This window comes from Rhinatrema bivittatum, chromosome 12 (assembly GCF_901001135.1).
Source record: "Rhinatrema bivittatum chromosome 12, aRhiBiv1.1, whole genome shotgun sequence".
Classification (NCBI taxonomy): domain Eukaryota; kingdom Metazoa; phylum Chordata; class Amphibia; order Gymnophiona; family Rhinatrematidae; genus Rhinatrema; species Rhinatrema bivittatum.
In genome coordinates this window covers 51,734,942-51,761,355 of record NC_042626.1, presented here as the reverse complement: position 1 = coordinate 51,761,355, position 26,414 = coordinate 51,734,942, and the positions used below count along the sequence as shown (strand labels likewise).

At 45.1% G+C, this 26,414-nt stretch overlaps 1 protein-coding gene across 1 annotated transcript; it reads right to left on the bottom strand.

Annotated features, from left to right (window-relative positions):
* Window positions 1-335: 335 nt before the first annotated feature.
* VPS25 (vacuolar protein sorting 25 homolog) lies at window positions 336-19,205 on the bottom strand. Its single transcript, XM_029573782.1, has 6 exons — window positions 19,057-19,205; window positions 17,003-17,148; window positions 14,984-15,037; window positions 13,446-13,534; window positions 12,792-12,867; window positions 336-1,653 (listed from the first exon to the last, which is right to left on the bottom strand). Exons 1-6 carry the CDS (start codon window positions 19,101-19,103, stop codon window positions 1,541-1,543), a joined length of 525 nt encoding a protein of 174 aa, XP_029429642.1. The 5' UTR covers window positions 19,104-19,205; the 3' UTR covers window positions 336-1,540.
* Between the last annotated feature and the right edge of the window lie 7,209 nt (window positions 19,206-26,414).

Sequence of the window (26,414 nt, the reverse complement as noted above, 5' to 3'; positions counted from 1 at the left end):
GAAAGGGGTAGATTCAGGAGTAATCTTAGGAAATATTTCTTTACAGAGAGTGGTGGATGCGGGGAACAGCCTCCCAGTGGAAGTGGTAGAGACAAAAACAGTATCTGAATTAAAGAAAGCATGGGATAAATACAGAGGATCTCAAAGGAAGTGATGAGAATTATAATGCTAAATTAATGGAACGACTGGGCAGACCGGAGGGGCCATATTGGTCTTTTTCTGCTGTCATGTTTCTCTGTTTTAGAGCCCATGTTATAGGGTCCCGGAAGGAGCCGTGGTGCTCCTTCCGGGACCCTATAACATGGGCCCGGAACGGCCCTTGGGCCGTTGCTAAAACAAAAGGACTAGGAACAGTGGGCAGGGTCTATTAAAATAGGAGAAAAATCTCCAGATCGTTGTAAAGGATGGCTCATGGTGCTAGGATGCCAGTTCTGTGGTCAACTGAACTTTAGGAAAGAAAAAAAAGAAAGGAGGAACTACTGAGCCCCACACACCTTTCCTCTTTTGAACCGCCATTGTAATGTAATCTGCAATTTTCTTGCATGGTCTGGCACCATCAGCCTTTGCTTTAACTTGATGAAGGGATTGTTAGCTCTCACAAGGCAGTCAAGTTTATCCCACAAAAGGTATTACTTTCATTTTTTTTTTTTTTATTGACCTTTAGTTCCACACACACACACACACGCACACACACACATAAAGGGAGCTAGATAAGAACATATAGAAATGCTGCATTGCATCAGACCAAAAGGTCCATCAAGCCCAGCACCTCCGACAGTGGCCAGTCCGGGCCACAGGAACCTGTTTCACACTGTGCGCTGCCAAGCAAATGCAGGCTTTGATTTCTGGCTCTGGTTGTTGCTCCAAGCTGAGAATACCGTCACCGAGGGAAAGCCATGGACTCCTCTTTCAGTGCCAGCCAGTGCCAGGCCATGAAGCATTAAAAGTGGCCCTTGCAAGGAGCTGCTCTCCCAACCGCAGAAAGCAGAGGCTGCATGAGATGGTTCCCTGAGGAACCAGGCAGGAAGGAGGGGGGGGGGGGTGTAAAGCAGAGGCACCTGTGCATGAGCACTCTCCTCCGAGACCCAGGAGAGGAAAAAAGGAGAAAAACCTGGCCCGGGGAGGAGTTAATGAAATAAAAAATGGAAAAAAAAAGAAAAAAAGTGCACAGTTGAAGGTTATCTTCTCCATAAACACAGCTCAGTCACTGGTGTATATTACAAGAGAGTGGTCCCAGCCACCATCACCCGTGTTGTCTGCGATTAGCAGACTCAGTCCATCACAGCCAATGCAGATGAATGGGGTGACTCCGGAGTGAAGAAAAAAAAAGGTAAGTCAGCCCATTATTAGATACATGTGTGATGCGGTCAGCTTCCCAGCCAGCTTTGTGCCTCTCCCTTCCCCCAGGAGAAGAACTGCGATACCCGTCTGCGCCAAGTCGCTACCAGACGCCGGGTCTTGATTCTTTAATTTTCAGGGCTCTAAAAAAAAAAAAAAGAAACAAAAGTCTTTGCTGGTAGGCAGCGTCCAGAGATGTCCATTAAAAGAATTTAACTCCTCTGCTGTCGTTCAGCGTGATGATCTCTGCTCGGTGCTCCAACTGCAGGGCCTGCAGCGCTCGCAGTAGCATGGACTCATCCAAACCATGAAATTCTGGAAAATACACCCCCACCCCCAAAAATGGACAATTAGTATTCAGCAGCCAGAGTCACATCCAAAGCAGCACCGAAACGTTACCTAAAGCATCCTAGAAAGGGTTCTTTTGTCACTGCTGTTTATGTAACTGCACTTTACCTAAAGCTTAAGTTTGTGCAACTTTATGAACAGGAGGGATTATATTAAAAAAAAAAAAAAAGACGGTAAAATATTTCTGCCTTTAAACGGTCTCTCGTCTGCTTTAACTTTCGCTTTCCGTTGCTCCTGCTGTTACCCAGCCTCCCACGCCTCCTTTTCACATTGCTAGGACAACTTCTGGAAGATGCTAGGGTTTGGGTTTTTTTTTTTAATTTGAGGATTGAGAAACCGCCCTCACCCATTCTGGTTTTTGGGACATTCACAATGAATAGTCACAAATATTTGGTTTAAGAACCAGATACATTTGTGTATTTTGGTTATGATAGAAACGAGACCTGTTTTTTTCTTGGGGGGGGGAGGATTCTCAAGATCCAGATTTGAAAATCTTTGCCATCGATGACTGAAGCTCGAGTCTTCTAAACAATTCACTGAAGCATTGCTCTGTATTTGTTTGGATTTAGCTCACGGCTTTATAACTAGGATTTCAATCCCAGTAGCGTTCAGAGTCATTTAGGATAACTGAACATGAAAAGGAGGAATGGGGAACACAGTGGCATAATAAATAACCAGAACACAACCAAGTAGACCCAGTTGGGTAATGTGCATATAAATTCCCACGTGCAACCCCACACCATCTTCTCTTTCACCAGACCTCTCAACTCTCTTCCTCCCCATCCCAAGTGAACCCAGAATCTAGTCAAATTACTGCCTTCCACCATCTCAGGCCTCGTCATCTGCCTCTATAATTCTTTCAAGACCAAACACTAAATCCAACACCCGGGTTCCCTTCCGTGCCTTATTAACACATTCTCTTATAATCCACCCAGCTACCAAAACTAGGGAAGCTGTTATTCAAAACACCAGGGCTCCCCATGCTCTTTAAAGTCTGGGTTTTACCCATGGTCCTTCCGACAGGTTACTCCAATGCCTTTTTGAGAAGGATAGAAAGGATACAAACTGATGGCAATGCTAAACAGGGAACGCCAAAGTGCATGGAACTCCAGACAGAACAAAACCAAGAGGCTAATTTAAAGGGAAAATACCTATCAGCTTTACAGTATATACAGAGTGAGAAGTATAAAATCTGACATCAGGTAAGGATGACAGATCTAGTCTGACTAGATGCCCATCTAGTCTGTCAAATTTATTTCCTGGTGCAGTGCCCGAGACCCCAGTTATCGCTAGATCTCTTGTCACTTGTTCACAACTAAGGATCTTCCGCACTTAGCCCAGGCTCTCTCGGTTTTCTCTCCAGCACCTCCCCCCCCACGAGGCTGTTCCATGCATCCTCCATCCTTTGCGTGAAAAAACATTGGATGTTACTTCTAGCTCCACCCCTCCCCCTCCTTGAGCCAGATATCAAGACACTCTGTAGATGGATGCACATTACACACCTTCATGGAAGATTTCCAGGGCCTGAAACTAAACCCAGCCTGGAATTAAGAAATCGGAAGAGACAACTTTTCACAGCACTCCCAAGTCTATTTTTGGGACCTTAGGGAATTTGACACATGACAGCTGCAGACAGAAACCTCACATCAGTAGCACAACATGATTATTTTTTGTTTTAGGTCTGTGCTGTTCATGGAACTTTATAAGACTTCTCTCCAAATCCCATTTGCACTAAATCATGCCCTGTACAGATGTTATTGCCTTATAGTCTGCAGCAAGTAAGACTTTAATTTTTTGGGGGGGTCTGACAATTTCCTCCCGCTTCTTTGGGCTTCCACAATTTAATCAGAACCAGCCTTTATTGGGCTACAGCACCATGAGGGTAGTCACCCTGGAAGATGTGGAAAACATGAGGCATCTAGTGAAGCTTGAGGAATGGTCTAGAGTAGGGACAGGCAACTCCTTTTCTTGGGTGCCACAAGCTGGCCGGGTTTTCAGGATATCGACACTGAATATACACAAGATGTATTTGCATGTAATGGAGGCAGTGCATTCAAATTACATCGCATGAATATTCAGTGTGGAGGACTTGAAAACCCAGCCGGCTCGTAGCACTGAAGGACCAGAGTTGGCCAACCCCTCCCTCTATAGTCTGGCTGCTATGATTTAATGCTAAAAACATGCAGGGTCATGCACCTTGGTCGCAAGCACCCAAAGCAGCAGTACCGGATAGGAAGTGAAATTCTTCTGTGCACAAAACAAGAGCAGGATCTGATTAAGGTGGCAAAATAGGTGGATAAGATGATGGCAAAAGCAAGAAGGATGCTTGGGTGCATAGGGAGAGGAATGCTCAGCAGAAAAAAAAAGGAGGTGATATTGCCCCGGTGTAAGATCCTTCATTTGGAGTATTTTGCACAATTCTGGAGTCTGTTCCTGCAAAAGGATATAAACTGGTTGGAGATGGTCCAGAGGGCAACTACTAAAATGGTCAGTGGTCTTCACCATAAAGCACATAGGGACAGGCTGAAAGCAAATGTTGCTTACCTGATGTAACAGGTGTTCTCACAGGACAGCAGGATGTTAGTCCTCACAAATGGGTGACATCGAGGATGGAGCCCACCACGGAAAACTTCTGTCAAAGTTTAAACAGAACTTTGACTGGCCCCTACTGGGCATGCCCAGCAAGGCACTGACCCTGCAGCCAGCAGGGGTCTCCCTTCAGTCTGATTTTCAAAGCTACAGGCAGTGCCTAAAAAAGTAAAACGAACCCAACACCGCGGGGTGGCGGGCGGGTTTCGTGAGGACTAACATCCTGCTGTCCTGTGAGAACACCTGTTACATCAGGTAAGCAACATTTGCTTTCTCACAGGACAAGCAGGATGGTTTGTCCTCACAAATGGGTGAGTACCGAGCTGAGGATGTCCTGACGTGCACCAAATGCACCCAACGGCGTGCAACAGGCACAACAACTGGGGTGGAATTTGGGAAAGGGCATCCGCACCCTACCGGGCAGGTGGAAGGGTGTTGGTACATCATGTTGGAAAAAGGTTACGCAAGACAGATTGGCCGAAGATGGAGTCCTGTCTTCCAGCTTTGTCCAAACAATAGTGGGCTGCAAAAGTATGGAGAGAACTCCAGGTTGCAGCTTTGCAGATGTCAGGAAGCGGCACCGATCGAAAGTGTGCTACTGAAGTCGCCATGGCCCTCACAGAGTGTGCCTTGACACGGTCTTGAAAAGGAATGCCTGCTTGCTGATAGCAAAAAGAAATGCAGTCCGCCAACCAGGAGGAAAGAGCCTGCTTACCCACAGGATGTCCTAACTTGTTAGGATGGAAAGAGACAAATAATTGAGTGCTCTTCCTGTGAGCAACTGTACGGTCTAGATAAAAAGCTAGAGCTCGTTTGCAGTCTAGGGTATGCAGAGTCTGTTCCCCGGAGTTGGAGTGGGGCCTGGGAAAAAAGATAGGTAGTATGATGGATTGATTAATATGAAACTCAGAAACTACCTTAGGTAAAAATTTAGGGTGAGTGCGGAGCACCGCCCGGTCCTGCAGGAGCTTAGTGTAAGGCGGATAGGTGACTAAGGCCTGCAATTCACTAACCCTGCGAGCTGAAGTGATAGCCAAAAGGAATAACACTTTCCATGTGAGATACTTTAATTCACAGGAGTGCAAAGGTTCGAAAGGAGGTTTCATTAGACGACCAAGAACCAGGTTAAGGTCCCAAGATGGGGCCGGAGGACGTAAGGGTGGCTTCAGATGGAGCAAGCCTTTAAGAAAACGTGTTACCAGGGGTTGTACTGAAATCGGGACACCCTGTACACCTTTATGGAAGGCGGCTACCGCACTGACATGCATCCTAATGGAAGAGGTCTTTAGACCGGATTCTGATAGGTGCCATAAATAGTCCAAGAACTTAGAGATTGGACAGGAAAGGGGATCAAGGGACTGAGAAGTGCACCATGATGTGTACCTTTCCATTTATATGAATAGGATCTTCTGGTAGAGGGCTTTCGTGAAGCTATCAGGACACGAGAAACCGAATCCGAAAGGTTAAAAGGCTGAAGGACTAACCTTTCAACATCCATGCCGTCAGGGACAAGGCTTGGAGGTTGGGATGGAGGAGGCATCCATCGTTTTGAGTGAGCAGATGCGGATCCGTTCCCAGAGGAATGTGCCTGCGGATGGAGAGATCCTGGAGTATGGGAAACCACACTTGGCGTGGCCAGTGGGGTGCTATCAGGATCATGGTTCCTCCGTCCTGGCGTAGCTTCACGAGAGTCCTTGACAGAAGAGGAAGTGGAGGGAATGCATAAAGCAGACCTGTCGTCCACTTGAGGGAGAAGGCATCCCTCGGCTGAAAGTGTTGGCTCCGAATGAGAGAGCAGTAATCGTCCACTTTGTGGTTCTGAGGGGACGCAAAGAGGTCTATGCGGGGAAAACCCCACTTGTGAAACAGAGAGGTCACTACCAGAGGATCGAGTGACCACTCGTGTGGCTTGAAGACACGGCTCAGCTGGTCTGCCAATATATTGTCTACTCCCGGCAGGTAAGTGGCCCTGAGGTACATAGAGTGGGACAGGGCTTCCGCCCAGATCTGCGCAGCTTCCTGACATAGAAGGAAGGAGCCTGTGCCTCCCTGCTTGTTTATGTACCACATGGCCACTTGGTTGTCCGTCTGGATTAAGATTATCTGATGGAATAGATGATCTTTGAAAGTTCGGAGTGCATAGCGGATTGCGCGAAGTTCCAGAAAATTTATCTGGTGTTCAGCTTCCTCTTTGGACCATAACCCTTGGGTTTGTAATTCGTCCACATGGGCTCCCCAACCGATGTGAGAAGCGTCGGTGGTTAGGATTACTTGCGGATCCGGTGGAAGAAAAGGTAAGCCCTGAAGGAGGTTGACCTGAGTTGTCCACCAGGTTAAGGATAGGCGCAGGGCTTGTGTGACTGTGACTATGGAGGACAGAGGCTGAAAAGCTTGAATCCATTGGTGTCGTAGAGTCCATTGTGTTACTCTCATGGCTAGTCGGGTCATGGGAGTGACTTGAACCGAGGATGCCATGTGTCCTAGGAGAATGAGGAACTGGCGAGCCGTGGCAGTGTTTTGAGACTGGAGCTGGCGAGCCAGGGATATTAGGGTGTGGACCCTCTGAAGAGGAAGGTAAGCCTTTGCCTGCAAGGTGTCCAAGTCTGCTCCAATGAAGGATAAGGTTTGAGACGGGACTAAGCAAGATTTCTCGTAATTGACAAGAAACCCTAAGGAAAGGAGTGTTTGAATTGTCAATTTTAGGGAGGATTGAGCTATGTGTTGGGAGGAGGCCCTGATTAGCCAATCGTCCAGGTAGGGGTAGACGTGGACACCTTCCTTCCTTAGGAATGCTGCTACCACTACGAGACATTTGGTAAAGACTCGTGGGGCAGAAGCGAGACCGAAAGGTAGGACACGGTATTGATAATGGTTGTGGCCTACAAGAAACCGCAGATATTTGCGATGGGATTGTGTGATCGCAATGTGGGTATAAGCGTCCTTGAGGTCGAGAGAGCACAGCCAATCCCCCTTTTGCAACAGAGGGAGCAAGGCGCCCAGGGTTACCATCTTGAATTTTTCTTTTTGCAGATACTTGTTGAGGGCCCGAAGGTCCAGAATTGGACGTAGCCCCCCTGATTTCTTTGGTATTAGGAAGTATCTGGAATAGAATCCTTTCCCTTGTTGACAAGGAGGGACGGGTTCTATAGCATTTGATTGTAGAAGAAGGGATACTTCTTGATGTAATTGAGTAAAATGGTTGGTTAGACTCCATGCCTGAAGGGGTGGGGAGTCTGGCGGAAGTGTTATGAAATTGAGGTGGTAACCTTGTGCGATAATTGCTAGCACCCACTGATCTGAGGTGATCTGTTTCCAACGGTGGAAGAAGTGGAACAGTCGACCCCCCACAGGGATGTGTGGAAGAGGGAGATGGCATGTGCTCAATACAGGGAAGTCAAAGGCCCGCCGTAGGCCCAGGAGGTGGGGCTACAGTAGGTCTTTGCTTTCTCGGCTGACGAGGCTGAGGCCTGTTAGAGGACCGTGCAGGACGAGCCCTAGTTGACGGAGGGTAGTAGCGACGTGGTCGAAAGAATGACTTCTTAGAGTCCTTCTTTTGCGGTTGCTTGGAGGTCACCTCAGGTGGGACAGATGAGAGTTGTTTCAACGTCTCATGGTGGTCTTTTAACTCCGCCACAATCTGTTGAATTTGCTCTCCAAACAAATTGTCGCCTAAGCAGGGCAAATCAGCAAGACGATCTTGGACTTCTGGGCGAAGGTTGGATGACTTTAACCAAGCCCAACGTCTGGCTGAGATGGCTGTGGCTGAAACCTTTGTGGAAGCATCGAATATGTCATAGGCAGTCCTAATCTCGTGCTTCCCTGCCTCAAATCCCTTGTGAAGAAGGGCTTGAAGCTGTGGTTGGTATTGGTCCGGCAACGTGTCAGCATAGTCTTGCATCTGCTTAAAAATGGCTCTGTTGTATTGAGTCATGTAAAGTTGATATGAAGCTATGCGTGAAATCAACATAGCTCCATGATACACTTTCCGTCCTACAGTATCCAGGAACTTGTTGTCCCTGGTAGGTGGGGTAGAAGAATGCGGCTTAAGACGCTTGGCCTTCTTCTGCGCGGACTCAACCACAACAGAGCGATGATCCAGTTGAGGTTTTTGGAAACCTGGTGCTGACTGGACAAGGTATGTGGAGTCAGCTTTCTTGTTAACTGGTGACACCGATGAAGGAGATTCCCAGTTTTTCTTGAGCAGATCCAAAAACACCTGGTGTATAGGGATGGAAGCGATGATTTTTGGAGCATCCAGAAATTGAAGTAGTTCCATCATCAGCTTCAGATTGTAGTTGAAAAGGTACAACTTCTGACATCTCTTTCACAAAATTAATGAAAGATAGATCCTCAGGAGGAGATCTTTTTCTACTCCTGTAGGAGATGGTGGCGAAGGCAGATCTGTGTCAGAAGAGGTATCATCATCATCACCCCAGGTATCGTAGGGATCATGTGTGGCTTGTAGCCCTGATGGACCTGGCTGAGGCTTTGAAGGCATCGATGGAAAACGAGGTGGAATCGGTGCGGTAGGTGGAACCAGAAATGGCATCGATGGCTTCGGTGCTGCCGATGGAATCGGTGCCTGGCGCGGAATCGATGGAGCCGAAGGATAAATCGGTGGAGATATACCAGAAGGTACCGATGGAACTACCCCGGAAGGGGGAATTCGAAACGGTGTTTCTCCTGCCGATGAGAAACCAGTCGGAGACGGTGGTGTTGTCGATGGCACTGGAATCACCGATGGAAGGGCCGTCATGAGTGCCTCCATGCGGCTCAGTAGCGGTGCTAGCGCTTGTATCAACGGCTCGGTGGTCGGTTCCCTCCTCGGTGGCGAAGCCGGTGCCGGGGGCGGCACTGGAACCGGTGCCGGAGACGGTGCCAATGGAGGTTGTAATTTCTTCATCGCTTTCTCGATGGCCTCCTGGACCAGCCGGTCCAGTTCTGCCCGGAGACCAGGGGTAACCATACCCGGCTCGACGGGAGAGGGAGGCTGAGGCAGGGCCGGAGGGACCACCGTAACCGGTGGGATCACGGCCCCCACACCCCGAGAGGGTGAGGGTTTCCTCGATGCCGGCGAACGAGACGTGGAGGGCGTCCGGTCTGTTCGCGGCTTCTTTGTCGGTGGCTCGGCTTGAGCAGAGGTCGATGGCTGTGGATCCTCGACAGGCCGAGACTTATGCCGTCGATGACGGTGCTTTTCTTTCCGATCCCCTCGCCCATCCGGGGAAGGGACGGGAGTCGACGGCCGAGAAGCGATCGATGGCGGACGGTCACCGGAGGGTTGACGATGATGGTACAACTTCGACGGTGCCGGTTCCGATGACGTCGATGCTATCGATGGCGTTGGGGTTGGTGCATGGAAGAGGAGCCCCATCTTCTCCATCCTGGCTTTGCGACCCTTGGGTGTCATTAAGGCACATTTGGTGCAAGTCAGGACATCATGCCCACTACCCAAACACATTACACAAACCCTGTGGGGGTCTGTGATGGACATAGTCCGGGTACAATCCGGACAACGACGGAACCCCGTTGCCATGGCTGGAAGCCAAAATTTAGGCTGGGGATCGGTAAGTGCCCACAGGCCTCGAGGGCCAAATTCGACGGCAGTCGATGGAAGAAGGCAAAAAACTTACCGGGTTCCGTAACATGACTAAAAAATTTGTCGAAGGGAGACCCCTGAGGGGCAAATTTTCTTAGGAAATTAATTTCCAAATTCCTGTCAGGAACGTGGTAGAGAGCTCCTTTCACCGCGTGGCAACTGCTGCGCGGAAAAAAGAAGACTGAAGGGAGACCCCTGCTGGCTGCAGGGTCAGTGCCTTGCTGGGCATGCCCAGTAGGGGCCAGTCAAAGTTCTGTTTAAACTTTGACAGAAGTTTTCCGTGGTGGGCTCCATCCTCGATGTCACCCATTTGTGAGGACAACCATCCTGCTTGTCCTGTGAGAAAGATCTAAACACGTGAAATGGGAGACATTTAAAGACTTCCAAATAATAAATGCACAGGAAGCAGTTTCTTTCAAAGGAAAGGAGGCTCTGGAAGAAGGGGGTCACTCGATGAGGGTGAAAGCAGGTAAATTAAGGAGTCACCTAAGAAAGTATTTACAGAAAAGGTGGACGACGCACGGCACAGCCTCCCTGTGAAGGTGGTGGGGGATGAGAACAGTATCAGAATTTAGTGAGTGAGAGGAAGGAAGCGAACAGGAGATGTGAACAGATGGGGACGTGTCGCCATGATCTGTCATGTTCTTTGTTTCTAGAAGACTTCATTTGCAATTATTTAAGGGAAAGGGGGCTCTCCCCTATTTTTCACCCTCTTCCAGCTCACTGCAGGAGCATAAAGAGAAGCCAGGCTCCTCACTACCACAGGCCTACATTTAAAAGCTCCTAAAAGGTTACATTTTTAAAAAGGGACAACTTCAAACAGTAGTCACTATGCTCACTAAAAAATTAAAAAAAAAAAAAGCTAATCATAAAAATCCTCCTCTGAAAATGAGCTGTGATGACCAGTCAGGTGGTTCACAGGGTATTTTTTGTTTTTATTTTACAGGTATTTGCAACTCCTATTCCAAACTATGTTCACAGAATTTTGCAGAATTTAAAATAACTGCAATCAACAAAAGGTATAAATGGAAAGCAAAATGCACAAACCATGACAAAATAAATACAAACTAGTGCTGCGCACTGCCATGCAGAAAACTGACTTCAATTCCCAGGCTGGCTGAGCAGTTGTGGGCTCTCAGCCATCACTCAACAGTGACACCCAGTGGTCAGCCTCAGGATCTAAACGGAGCTGCAGTTTGCAATCCCTGGCAGAGTATGGTCAATGAAATGGCTGGGCTGAGTTGGGGGGGGGTATATGAATAGGAGGGGGGCTTTTGTGCTGGAGGAGCTGGATGTAAGTTTATATATATATATATATATATATATATATATACATGCAGATGATGTGCAAATATGTGCCTAGAGAGTACCCAAGAGAGCTCCCGGTGAAATCCTTTATTAAATGTGTAACATTAATTAAGGATTGGGTGCTTAGGAATGGCTCACTAGTGAACACTGATAAAACGAAAGTTGTATGGCTAGACAAGCAACCATTCAGCTAGGATAAAACTGATTTACTAATTGAGAGAAAGCAGCTCCATCTCCTTACAGAAGCATGGACTCATACTGGATTTCTCTCCCTCACGTTAGTTAGCGCGTATTGCTTTTTATAACTGAAAATGATGAGATCAGTGAAGCCATTTCTTCCAAAAGGCTTTTTTCGGGTGGTCCTCCAGTCATTAATGATGGGAAAATTGGTGCAGAATGCTGCAGTTGGAGTCCTTTTGGGATTGATGTCTGATCACGTGTCACTCGGGCTGCAGCAACTGCACTGGCTTCCGTTGAAATGGCGGGTAAAGTTTCGTCTTTTGGTCTCTGTCCATAAACTGTTATATTCTGAGGAATTTTATGCGCTGAAGTATAACCTGTCCTATTATGTACCTAATAGGCCATTGCAGTCTCAATCAGCTCACTTGTTGAATGAGCCATCACTAAGCAGATGTAAAATGGTTAAAACATACAGGAAGGCGCTTTCTTGTGCAGTGCTTCCAGTTTGGAATATTTTACCGGGGCAGCTGAGGGAAGTGCAGGATCTAAAAGAGTTTTTTGTTTTTTTTCAAGAGGCATATCATTGAATGCAGAGTGATGTGTATTATTTATTTTAATGTATGAATTGTATGTTTGGTTTTATTACATACTTGCTATTGTAATCTGCCCTGGACAAATGTTTTATTTAAGGGATGTGGCTCATAGGTTTTAAATAAAAAATATTAAAATAAAAAAGCCAGGGTGCTTGGGAATGAAGGCTGGTGGCACTGTAGCTCAATAAAGGCCCAGTCTGATTGAGCCAAGGATACAAAGGGAGGAAAGCCCACATTGTGTGTGCAATAAAGGATACAGAAAAGTGCGGAAACTAATCGTCCTTTAAATTGAATAAAGATGTGTTTTAAAGATTCAGGAGTTCCTTCGATTAAAAATGAGAATCATAATTGATTTGTAAGCACATCTTTATTCAATTTAAAGGACGATTACAGTTTCCTCACTCTTCTGTATCCATTCTGATTAAGTCCAGAGGAACAGAAAGAAACTGCCAAGAATCTCCCCCTTCCCTGACACACAGATAAAGCACATTTTTCCTGATGTTTTAATTGTATCCAGTGCATTTCAGTGGAACTAAACTCCAAAAACATCACTGCACCCAAATTCTCATCCCGGAGTGACACCAAGATGGGTGGACTCTGCAGCACCAGGACTGGTTTTTAGGACAACCAAAACTGACCTGGTTCTGAGATCAAATATATCTCGGGTGTTCAATGCGGAGAAGATATTAAGTTAAAAAGTGACGCATTTGTCTATTATCTTTATTTTTTGCAGCATACATGGACTTTAGTGCATTTTTCTCACATTTCCAAAGTCTAGCATAGAAACTGCCCCATTCCTGATACAAAAGGATTTCTCCTCCTGTGTTCTACTGTACCTTCTTTTTCAGTGTCGTCGCCATTGGCTAATTCATAGAGTGTGAAAACAGAGTTGGTCATCCCATTCTTTGTAACCTGCAGAAGTGCATACGACACAGACTTTTAAAGAAAGCACTAAGTTCACAACAAGGCACCTTATGCTGCCATGGATTTACACAAAGGATGGCAGGCACACACACACACACACACAAAATAACCTAACACAGTAGTTGTCAACAGATAAGGACCTCTTGGCCCAGGGTCAGTGCAGACCCCCCTCAATCTCTAGTCTCCCTCCCTTGCCCTGCGCCTCACCGCCCTCTGTATCTGCCCCAAATACAGTTGAAATCCATTATGGTTTTGGTTAATTAACATCAGTGTCAATTCCAGACACCCCCTACACCCTCTTGGTAAAGAAATATTTTCTCTGAGGTTCCCGAGTTCTCACTTTCTAAGGAAAATGCCACCTTCTTGTACTTCATGGCAACCTGCTAGATATTTCAGTGTTTCTATTATCTCCACCTTGTCCTTTTTTCTTCTCTTAAAACACTAAAGCAGCTTTAGATCTTCAGGATTCCTCTTCAAAGTGAATTATAAATCTACAAAATGTGTCTCTGATATTGATGCCCAGATTAATTTTGTGGCTCAGTAAAGACATGGATCTGGGATCTTACCCACTGATAAATAAGTTTGCCCCATTCTTCTGGTCTTCTCCACATGATCAGGAAACTGGATTTATTTTTATCCAACCATTCCAAATTCCCTGAAAATGCAACAGAAAAAAAAAAAAGATTTATCACAGGGCCCAAAAAAGGTTTCTCCATTGGGGCAAAGGAAAAGAAAACTACTGCATTTTTTGCTCCATAAGACGCACTTTTTTTCCCCCAAAAGTGGGGGGAAAATGTCTGTGCGTCTTATGGAGCGAATATTAAAACAAATCAAACAAAAAACAAACCTAACTACAACCTCCCCCACCCTCCTGCCCCCCCCAAGACCTGCCAAAAGTCCTTGGTGGTCCAGCTGGGGTCCGGGAGCGATTTCCTGCACTTGGGGAGTGGACCGAAATGGCCCTCCCCAGACCCGAAAACGAAATGGGAACAAAAAAAGATTTTATGCACTCCCCTAATTTGCTCCATAAGACGCACAGATGCCCGGGAACAGAGCCGGTTTAGCACACCATTTTTTTCTTTTTTTTGTTAATTTTCCCCCTCCGAATCCTAGGTGCGTCTTATGGAGCGAAAAATATGGTAATTTAACTGTCAAGATTCTGCCTTTTACAAAGACAATCCAGAAAAGGGATTCCATAATGGTGCAGTGGCTGCACCAAATGCCTCAATACATAAAACCTAAGCACCTAAATATGCAAACTTTAGAGGAAAGGAGAGTGGGGCGATAGGAGAGAGACATTAAAATACCTCAAAGGTATAAATAATATACAAGAAACATTGTTCAGTGGAAAGAGTTCTGGCGCAAGAGGTCATATTAGGAGGATTAAAGGCGAGAGGATTTAGGAGTAAGGGTAAGAAGTATTTCTTCACAGAAAAGGTGGTGGATTGCTTTGGCAAAACAGTAACTGCAGGACAAGTATGCGAGGGAAAAGCCTGAGATTGGATAGGTTCTGGTGGATTGCATCAGGAATAGGTGGACTAGATGAGGCTCACAAACCTTATCTGCCATCATATATTATATTTCTGTATACTAAACTCACTCATCTATGAATAAGCCAAATTTAGGGTTTTAGGTACAAAGCTGAAATCCAGAACCTCCAGGGTAGCATTTTCAGAAATGCTCCCCATTCCATGTGCAGGATTCCAGAGGCAGGCAGAACTACACAGACTCAATGCATGGGTGAGACGATGGTGCAGGGAAGAGGATTTTAGGTTTATTAGGAACTGGGCTTTATTTTGGGGAAGGGGAGGCCTTTTCCAAAAGGATGGGCTGCACCTTAAGCAGAGTAGAACCAGGCTAATGGCACTAACCTTTAAAAAGGGGAAAGTGCAGCTTTTAAACTAGATGATGAGGGAAAATTGACAGTCACTCAGAAGTGCATGGTTCAGAATGACGTATCTTTGAAGGATACTAAGAGAACAGGGAACTTAAGAGCATCCCAGTAGAGAGGTTGCCATAAATGCTACATCAGCTTCTGAGTGGAACATGTTAAATACCAGAATCTATCAGATTTGGAGACTTTCAGTAAACAGTTTTTACTAACCTTTTTTCCTGAGTTCTTCTAAAATAATCTGAATTGATTCCAAAGAGAGCTTTCCTGCTCAGGGTTAAGGAAGTCGTTAGCAGCGAAATTTAGAGATACACAATGCGATTCATCATTAATTCAGTGCACTACATGCATGATTGTTCACAGCAAAAAAAAAACAAACCAAAAAACCTGAAAATAAGTTTTTGAAAGAATTAGAGGCATGGGCTGGCCTCATGACTTAGTGGCAGTGCTGCATGGTGCTGTGCAGAAGACCCGGGCTCAATTTCATTCCCTGGGTCTCCCAGGAGTGAGGATGCTACAAAAGGACAGGAGGGGCTGGAGGGAAGGGAAGTATCTCCGTCATTGCTCGAAAGTGACACCTACTAGCTAGACTCAGTGTGATGTCTCAGTCTGTGGCTCCTGGACTAGGACCATCACTAGCAGGGCTGGATGAGAGGTGGAAAAGGTGAGAGAGGAAGGAGGGCCTGTAAAAAAAAAAAATAGGGGAAAACCTCAGGTACTGGCAAATGAAGACTCATGGTGTTGGTTCCTAACAGTTGGTTCCATTTGGCAGGCTACAAATCCAATAATAACTAGAAGTCCTATTGGAAATGCTGGCACTCATGTCAGGTCTGTGTGGCAGGCTACTTAGGAGACCTAAACAACTGGATGTTTGAGTGGCAACCACATTATTATGATAGCTATTTAGATTACAGTTTTATATTTAAAGCATGGGAAGTAAGGAATGCTGCATGTGAACTAAATGGATAATTTGTATGCTTATCTGCCTAAGATGATAATTAGAATGACAGAAACTGTCCTAAATAGGAAGTGATATCCTACAGGCAGTCATACTCTAAGGCTGGCAGGTAGGATGGTTCCTTGGTAGTGTAGACAGGGATAACCATCTTCTTCTGCCATCACATCTACCAGGTTAGGCTCAGATTGAGCTGAAAGTCCAAAGAAGCAGAAGAAAATTGCAGAGTCAAAAATACAATCACAAAAAAATAAAAAGAATTTAAACTAGATAGGTTCAGCGATCATGAAACCTGCACATTACATGATTTAATGATCTCTTATTGGTGCCTTAAAATTTTAACACATCCCTAATTTTGTTCCAGTCAGCATGTAACTTCATTTCATCACTGGAAAATCTGTGAATGTTTCTCAAATAAATGAAACAGTACTTATATAAAGGTACTGACAGTGCTCACAGCCTCTCTCAGAAGAGGCCATGCTGTTGTACAGTAATATCACTTCTTAATAACAGTGTCTTGCTCTGAGCCTATTAAAGCAAATCCATTAGTGAAGATAGTTCAGAGAAATCCAGTTGGAAGTTAAAAACAAACCAAATCATTCAAATCTTTTTATTCGCATTTTTACTTCATTCCTGAGGCAAAATTATATATATATATGAAATCCTCTCCTAGTCAGTCAATCAAACCTAAATAAATCAAGGTGTGGTTCTGATCCTGATCAGAACACCTCACAGGCATCACATTGACAGATGTGAAGCCTGAATACAGCACAAACAGGAGATGTTGACTATGGTTATAAGGTGCATACCCTTTATTCTTAAAAATAAAAAAGTGTAAACTATATTAGGAACAAAAACAAAGACCTAGAAATCTGACCAAGTATATCTAAAGTGTAATTACTCTGATCCTAGTTTGCACTCCTTAACATATAAACCAGGGGAGGGCAATTCCGGTCCTCAAGTGCAGCAAGCTGGTCAGGTTATCTACAATGAATAAGCACTTGCATATAATTGAGGTGGTGCTGTAAATAATTCTCATGTATATTCATTGTAAATATCCTGAAAACCTAACCAGCTTGCGGCACTCAAGGACTCATATAAATCATGGGCATCTACACAGCAGAGACCCCCTTGAAGGATTTAACTATAGTTGCTAATCATTGTAACAATGCTGGGACATGAGCATAAACTGCTAAGATATTATGAAAGCTACAACACAGACTGAGCCTTTTGGCATTATGAATCCTGAATATCAGAGTCAGAAAGACAAAAGATACGCTGTAATTTCTTGTTGTTGAAGAGCGGGCTCTCCTGTGTTTCCATCACGTTTAGTATGTAGAGTTTGTTGTGACGGCAGAAGGTGAGCACTAGGGAGCACCATGCCATCAGCTGCTTCTGCCTGGTGTCTACATTGGGCTGTAACCTTTAAAAAAAAAAAAAAAGTTAATTGTCCAGACATTCCAAAAGCAAGTTATGGTTTTATTGGTACATCAGAACATTGTGAATTATTTCCACGTCTAATACAACATTTTTTTATATTCTGCTTTTCGCACTTTTTTCAGCACTTCACAGCAGATTACATTCAGGTACTGTAGGTATTTCCCTATCCCCAGAGGGCTTACAGTCTAACAGGCCGATACAGGAAAGTGCGCTCCAATGGAGCGCACTGTTAACCCGCTACTAGACGCGCATTTTTCCCTTACCTCTTATTCAGTAAGGGGCCGAAAATATGCATCCAATCCACCGAACCTAATAGCACCCGCAACATGCAAATGCATGTTGATGGCCCTATTAGGTATTCTCGCGTGATACAGAAAGTAAAATGTGCAGCCAAGCCACACATTTTACTTTCAGAAATTAGCGCCTACCCAAAGGTAGGCGCTAATTTCTTTGGGCACTGGGAAAGTGCACAGAAAAGGAGTAAGAACTGCTTTTCTGTGCGCCCTATGACTTAATATCATGGCAATATTAAGTCAGAGGTCCCAAAACTTTCCAAAAGTAAAAAAAAAAAAAAAGAAAAAAAATTTTGAAGTCCGTCAGCAGCTGCTGGGTCGAAAACCAGACGCTCAATTTTGCCGGCGTCCGGTTTCCGAGCCCATGGCTGTCAGCGGGCTCGAGAACTGACGCCGGCAAAATTGAGCGTCAGCTGTCAAACCCACTGATGGCTGCCACTCCGGTCCAAAAGGAGGCGCTAGGGACGTGCTAGTGTCCCTAGCGCCTCCTTTTGCCCATTTTTACCGCAGGGCCTCATTTAAATACAGAATCGCGCATGCTGGGAGAGCGTTTGCCCACTCTCCCTGCGGACTTTACTGAATCAGCCTGTAAGTTTGTACCTGAGGCAATGGAGAGTAAAGTGACTTGCCTAAGGTCACAAGGAGCAATAGTGGGACTTGAGCCCTGATCTCCTGGTTCACAGCCTGCTGCGCTAACCACTAGGCTACTCCTCCCCTCCAAATTTAAAAACATTTGTTTTTTCATTTGTCTATCAAATTGTATTCAGCCTTAAGCTACTTGTCCAGGTAGGGCAGAATATAAATATTTTAAAATACATATCACATCTCTCTGTTATGCATAAAATGAGAATTTAAAATGTATTTATATTGTTTTGCTAGGGGAAGCAGTGTCCAATACTGTAAAGTACTACAGAAATAAGCTAGCAAAAAGTTGCAAGTTGTAACCAAACTTAATTCATCATTTTGATAGTCCATGACATGCAATCCATCTCCTGAATTTTTTTTATCAACAATCTTCTCCTATATTAAACATAGTTTAATAGAAATTGATAATAGTGTGGCAAACAAAAAATAAGCAAATAATTAAACAACTGATGTGCTTGTGGCTGGATCAAGATAATACTAATGGAATGAATCCCCCACCCGGAAACATGACCGGGCTATAATTTGGAAAGAAGGTGGGCCTGGGGTGTGGGTTCTATTCCATGAAAAACAGCTTCTGTCAGATACGGGTGGGGGACATTTTTAATAGGCTCAGACTTTAAAAGAACTCCGGATATATCCATTGTTTGTCCTCACTTGTTGCTCTTCTACTACAAATGAGAGCAAGCAGTCCCTCCGAACACAGGACACGGAGACCCTGTAGGAGAGTGACAAACTGGCCCATGAAGGCCCCCTCCTCAAGACACAAGCGAATATCCCAGCAATTCCTTACTGCAGGACCGGGGCTGGCGGAGACACTCTTACGTCTCTACTCAGCCGCCGCCACTTCCGGGTATGGAAAAAACAGGCTGCACGCGGACCTGTGCTTCGGTCACTAAGAGCCCCTCAACATTCTCCCGCGCCCTTGGACGGCCCCGGCCCGCTATAGCACTCACGTGAAAAACGGCGGAAAGCTGTACTGCCAGGGCCACACGAAACTCATCGCCGCCGCGCACAGCCAGCTGTACCGGAAGCGCTTCCCTCCAGCTCACTTCCGGCCAGCGGCCCTCGGCCCAAACGTTCCAGGAGTGGCCGTGTTCCGACCGCCGCGGATTGGTGGGTGAGGAGGAGAGCTTGGCCAATCAAGGAGCAGGGCGGGAAGGAAACTACAGGTGCGAGGGAGGCTGCAGCAGGGGAATGTAGTGCTACAATGTGAAGGGAACATCCTCCCCTATTGGTAAAAGGCAGTTTGTTGGTCAATTTCACTGCCGTATGGTAGGGAAGAATTTGGAATTAGAGGGGGAGGGAAAGGCATAGAGAAGGAAGGGTAGGGGGCAAAGTGGGAAGGGGAATGCACGGACACTGGGAGTGCACGCCACTGTCCATGTTTCCTCTCATTTAAGTTCAGGCTTTTAATTAATGCTGGAGACAGATATAGAGGAGGAAGTGAAGAAGAAAGGTGCAGAAAGAAGAAAGGGAAAATGGAAAGAAGAACCTGGAAAAGGAATTAGAAGAGTGAAAAGAGGAATGTAGAAAAGAGAAACTAGGACCAACCTGATCAGAAAAGTAAAATGCCCAGACAACAAAGGTAGAAAAAAAAACATTTTCTCTTCAGTTTAACTAGTGAAAGATGTCAGTTGTGGGAATGGATAGCTTCTCTATTTTTGTATTTTGCACAGTACAGGAGGAAATGCACTTTCTATTTGTATGGCTCTCTTGTTGCACTGCATACAGAGTCTGGCTTGTAGTTGCCAGTTCAGCTTTTGTCTGTATGTTTCTATTTATTCTGTATTTGATGATGGTCTGTCTTTGTTTGCAAGAGTGACAGAGGTGAAGTATTCTGCTAGCATATAGAGATGTGTAGTAGTCTGACTGGTCCTGTTTTCCCCAATAGGAGGTATATTGGTGTTCTAAGGCCTGGTATAATATTTGCAGAGATGCCATTTCATAGGTAAAGTTATTGCTGTTTGAGTTCTGGGAGTTAGTACTGTTTTGGTACAGCAAGTTTACTGTATAGGACTTAATTGACTTTTTGTAGGGTTTTGTGTTACTTCACAACATGCTTGATAATGGAGGGAGTTTGTGTCACTACTACTGAGATGACACCAAAATTTAAATTTTGTTTGTATGATGAGTAGTAAGGAGAAACATACTTTGTCAGTCAGCCGTTTTAAAGATTATCTTCAGCCAATACAATATGTATTTCTTTTAATTTATAAATTTGTTCATAGATAGGATTTTAGATAGTGCTGGGGAGGAGCTGGCAGTTTTGGAACATGTGTGTACAAACAGGGCTGGCAGAACCACTAGGCGGCCTGGGCCTAGGGCGCCGACTATTAGGGGGCGCAAGCCATGTGGGGCTGAGAGTGGTGGCACCAAAGAGGAGTGGAGATTCAGCAATTTGCACTCCTCTTTGCCACTGCAGCGCCGCCGCTCACGGCCCAACATGGTTCACGCCCCCTAATGGGGGTAGCATTGCAATGGGGGGAGGGGGGTATGAGGCAGAAGATGCCTAGGGTGCCTAATCTCCTTGCAATGGCTCTGGGTACAAATGACATAGGAAAGTGCAGGAGTGAGGTTCTGGAAGCCAAATTTAGGGTTTTAGGTAGAAAGCTGAAATCCAGAACCTCCAGGGTAGCATTCTCAGAAATACTCACCGATCCACTTGTAGGAACCCAGAGGCAGGCAGAGCGCCAGAGTCTCAATGCATGAATGAGATGATGGTGCAGGGAATAGGGGTTTAGATTTGTTAGGAACTGGGCTTGATTTTGGGGAAAGGGGGGGGGGGGGGCTTTTCCGAAAGTATGGGCTCCACCTTAACCAGAGTGGAACCAGGCTTCTGATACTAACCTTTAAAAAGGAGATAGCACAGCTTTTAAACTAGATGATGGAAGAAAGCCGACAGTCACTCAGAAGTGCATGGTTTGGAATGCTGTATCTTTGAAGGATACTAAGAGAACAGGGAACTTAGGGCATCCCAGTAGAGAGATTTGCAATAAATGCCAAAGATACCAAATTACCTCTGTCAGCTGAGCAGGTTGTTAATGCAAACAAAAAACATACTTTGAAATGTCTGTATACAAATGAGAGTGTAACATAATTGTCCAAGCTAGTAATTGGAGAAAGAAGACAGATTAAAAAAAAAAGATTTTAAAGATCTTAAACTGGCTTTTATTGCATTTTTTATTATAAAATTTTAGGCTTAATTTTATAATCTTACTTTATTGACTCTGTATGTTATAAGGTATTTTAGGTCTATATATTTTCTTTTGTGTTTTATAATGTATTTTAAGTTGTAATATTTATTAGTGTAAACTGATGTGATAGACTCAGAACATCAGTATATAAAACCAAACAAATAAATAAATAGAAGTCTAAAAAATAAGATGGGAGAGTTAGAGTGTATAGCACTGGATGAAGAGGTAGATATAATTGGCATCTCAGAGACCTGGTGGAAGCTGGATAACCAATGGGACACTGTGATACCAGGGTACAAATTATATCAAAATGATAGGATGGATGCATCAGCCCTGGGCCTTCCTGAGGCGCACACGTGCTCAACCCTGCTCTTTTTAAAGGGCCAGCGGTAGGAAACGATGACAGTGCTTCCTGATGACTTCAATATCTGGGGCATATATAAGGCCATTCCTGCAGTAGTTCCTTGCCTCAGCAAGTAGTGCATTGCCTCAATGTGTTCCTGGCCCATGTTCCTGAGTTGCTGATTTCTGTTCCTGGTTTGTGTGTTGGCAGTCTGGTCTGTGTTCCTGAGTTTTTGTCTTCTTTGTGGTTAGTCTTCAGTTCCTGATCTTCTTCGTGGTCAGTCCTCAGTGTCTGTGCTCCTACTTATGCTGTTCCTCACCTCCCTATCCTCGCTCCGTTTCTTGTTGCCCTTCGGACAGATTTCTGGTGTTGACCTTGCCCTGGACCCTGATTCTGATTGGATTTTGCTTGCCAGTGAACACTGCCTGGACTCCGACTCTAATTGTACTCCGCCTGCCAGACTCTGACTTCACTTGCATTTCCTGTGCGCTAGACCCGGCCTGCAACTCTGTTGACTTGACGGATCCTCACCTCATCAGCAGAGGCCTATGCCTAAGACCTGCCGCCCCAGCACCCGAGGGCTCAACCTAAGGGGAACGAGGGCTGGTATAGGTGAAGCTCCAGTTGGGCTTCTGCTAAAACCAGCACCGTCAGCCGATGGTGGGGACCTTAGGGGCTCCTCCCTGCAGGTGGCTCTATCTCCACCTCGGTCCAAGAGGACATACCCGCAACAGATAACCAATGGGACACTGTGATACCAGGGTACAAATTATATTGAAATGATAAGATGGATCAAATTGATGGAGGGGTGGCTCTCTATATTAAAGAGAGCATTGAGTCAAACAGGTAAAAAGTTCTGTAGGAAACAAAATGCAATGTTGAATCTTTATGAATAGAAATTCCAGGTGAAAAAGGGAATAAAATAGTAGTTGGGGTGTATTAACATCAAATGAATGTCTGCTTCATGGAGCAATTGGTACAAGAACCAACAAGAGGGAAAAACATTTTAGATCTAGCTCTTAGTGGAACACAATTTGGTTCAAGAGGTAACAGTGTTGGAGACACTTGGCAATAGTGATCACAACATGATCAAATTTGACTTAATAACTGGAGGGAGCGCAAAAACGAAATCTACTGCGACAGCATTTAACTTTCAAAAAGGTGACTATGCTAAAATGAGAAAAATGGTTAGGAAAAAACTGAAAGGAGCAACTGCAAAGCTTAAGAGTTTAGCTCAGGCATGGATGTTGTTTAAAAATACCATCTTGGAAGCCCAGACCAGATTTATTTATTTATTTATTTATTTATTTATTTATTTATTTAATATACCGACATTAGAAAGGCACATCATGCCGGTTCACATATTAACAAAAGCGAAGAAAATACATTATAACAGGGGAAAGGGAAAAGGGTTAAAGAGAATAACTGAGGCAGAGGCAAGAAAATACAGGAATGTAACTAGTTAGGATAAATAGAATCAACTACAACTGAGAAGCAACTGATCAATAAGGGATAAATAAGTTCAACAACAAATGGTAAATTACATACTCCAATGGAGGGGGTAAGATTTTAATGCTATACAGGGAGAGGACAGGGTAAGAATGTATTATACAATGGCAGTTCTGGGATTCACAAATGGAGTTAGATTAGTCAGGGTAGGCTTGATGGAATAGCCAAGTCTTTAATTTAGATCTAAATTTAATTGGGTATGATTCTAATTGGAGCGTCATGGGCATGGAGTTCCATCGCGTAGGGCCTGCAATAGAAAGAGCTCTATCCCTAGTGGAAGTGAGATGTGCTATCTTTAGAGAAGGCACTTGCAGAGTTCCCTTGTTAACTGACCTGGTGGGACGGGTCTGTATAACTGGGCTAAATGGGAAGTCGAGCCAGAGGGAGTTGTGCGAGAAGATGGATTTGTGTATGGTGGTTAATGTTTTGTGGAGAATTCGGAAAGGGATTGGCAGCCAATGAAGGCCTTTCAGAATTGGGGTGATGTGGTCAGTTTTAGTGGTCAGTGGTCAGATGTATTTCACGCATTAGAAAAGGTGGAAAGAAAGCTGAACGACTACTGGCATGGTTAAAAGGTGAGGTGAGAGAGGATATAGTATCTAAAAGAACATCTTTCAAGAAATGGAAAAGGGATCTGAATGAAGAAAACAGGAAACAGCATAAGCACTGGCAAGACAGATGCAAAGCATTGATAAGGAAGGCAAAGAGAGAATTTGAAAAGAAGCTTGCCGTGGAAACAAAAACTCACAATAAAACCTTTTTCAGGTACATTTGAGGTAAAAAGCCTGCGAGGGAGTCAGTTGGATCATTAGATGATCAAGGGGTAAAAGGGGCACTTAAAGATGACAAAGCCATAGCAAAGAGACTAAATGAATTATTCACTGAGGAAGATGTAAGAGATGTACCCATGGCAGAAATTATATTAAAATGTGAATATTCAGAAGAACTGAAGCAAATCTCAGTGAACCTGTAAGATATACTAGGGAAAACTGACAAACTAAAGAGTAGCAAATCACCTGGACCAGATGATATATATATATATCCCAGAGTGCTGAAACTACTGAGAAATGACATTGCAGACTTGCTATTGGAAATGTATAAACTATCAGTAACATCTATGGTACCTGAAGACTGAAGGGTTGCAATTGAAGCACCAGTTTTTAAAAAGAGATCAAGGGGTGATCCAGGAAACTACAGACCAGTGAGTCTAACATCTGTGCCAGGCAAAATGGTAGAAACTTCATAAAGAACAAAATTGCTGAATATATAGATAAGCATAGTTTAATGGGACAAAACCAACATGGATTTAGCTTTAGCTAAGGGAATTCTTGCTTCACAAATTTGCTACATTTTTTGAGGGTGTAAATAAACATGGAAAAAGGTGAGCAGGTTAATAAGAGTGTATCTGGATTTCCAGAAAGCTTTTGACAAAGTCCCTCATGAGAGACATCTTAGGATAGGGGACAGTGTCCTATTGTGGATTGCCAACTATTTAAAAGATAGAAAACAGAGAGTAGGGCTAAATAGAAAATTTTCCTAATGTAAAAAGGGAGTGGAATGCCCCAGGGATCTCTTCTGGGTCCCACTGCTTTTTAATATATTTATAAATGACCTGGAAATGGGAACAACAAGTCAAGTAACAGATTTGCTGATGACACAAAATTATTCAAATTTGTTAAATCGCATGAGAATTTTGAGAAATTGCAAGAGGACATTACAAAACTGGGAGACTGGGCATGCAAATGGGAAATGAAATTTAATGTGGACAAGAGCAAAGTGATGCACTTAAGGAAGAGTAATCCAAATTATAGCCTCATAATGCAAGGTTCCAAGAAGAAAGCAAACAGAATCTTGGGGATTAATAGGAAAGGAATGGAGAATAAAACAGAGAACATCATAAATCCTCGGTATTGCTTCATAGTGTGACCTCATCTTAAATACTGTGTGTAGTTCTGGTCACCACATCTCAAAAAAGGTATAGCAGAATTAGAAAAGGTAAAGAGAAGGGAGACCAAAATGATAAAAGGGATGGTGTTACGATTCCTCCTGTAGCTGCGCCACAGGAGGCATCTCACCTTTTCTGGAGGCCGCTCCGAAGCCCGGGCCTCGCCTGAGCAATTGTCCGGATCCTGCTCCACAGCCTGGGAGGCCTTCGGTCTTGTTTGGGGCCTACTCGAAGCCTGTTCCACTGCAGCCTGGATGCTCTGGTGTGGGCCATGCCCTTTGCCTAAGGGGCGGGCCCGCGGCTCCTCTCCACTCTTATGGAGCCAGCGAGGGGCGGACCATCTGGACTCCTCCCAGGGAGTTGCCTGCTTCTGGGCTATAAAAGCCATGTTCCAGCACTCATGCTTGGTCTTGCATTGGAGTTACACTTCTCTGGATGTCTCCTCTTCCAGCGCTCCGTCAGGCCTTCGTTATTTGTTTCAACTTGGTGTCCGTGTCTTGCACGCCCTGATGTTTCATGATGTTCCTTGGTGTTTGTTCCTGACCCTGATGTTTTAACTTGCTTCCAACTGCCGGTATGCAGTAACCTGCTTTAGACTGCCGGTGTGCAGTACATTACCCTGGACTGCTTTGTGCAGCATATTTCCTTTCCTGCGTGGTTCCGCTCCCGCGAATGTGGGACAGGGTGGACCATGACCAGACCAGTCGTACTGGCTGTGTAGGGCGCCCTGAGGGACAGTTCCAACATCTGAACCTCCCTGCTTGTTTCAGAGTCTACGTCTACAGTAACTTGTTTCAGAGTCTACGTCTACAGTATCCTGCTTTAGAGTCTACGTCGACAGTACTTTGCTTTAGAGTCTACGTCTACAGTATCTTGCTTTAGAGTCTACGTCTACATTCTGTGGTTCCCGAGCTTTCGTCGTCTGTTTTTGAACCTTCGTCTGCCCACGCCCTGAGTCCGGCCTGCTGCCTCTTGCCATCCCAGCAGCAGGTTCGAAAGGGCCGGGAACGGTTGGAGGACTGTTCATCACCAACACTCCACATGTTGGTTCCAGAGGCATGCAGGTCCGGCTGGGGGTTGGGCTCACGTTACACCTACCCTTGGTGCGGGATCGTGCCAGGGGCCCAAGGGCACACTCTCTCCAATGGGGACTGCTCTCCTAGCGCCCCCCCCCCCCCCCCGGTAACAGAATGCAAGGCCATGTGCCTGGTGTACGTGGTCCGGTGGTAGGACTTGTTTCTGGACCCCAAATTTTTTTTCTGGTTTTCGTCTCACGACCTGCTGGAGGCGCCAGCTTCTGCCATTTTTCACGACCTGCTG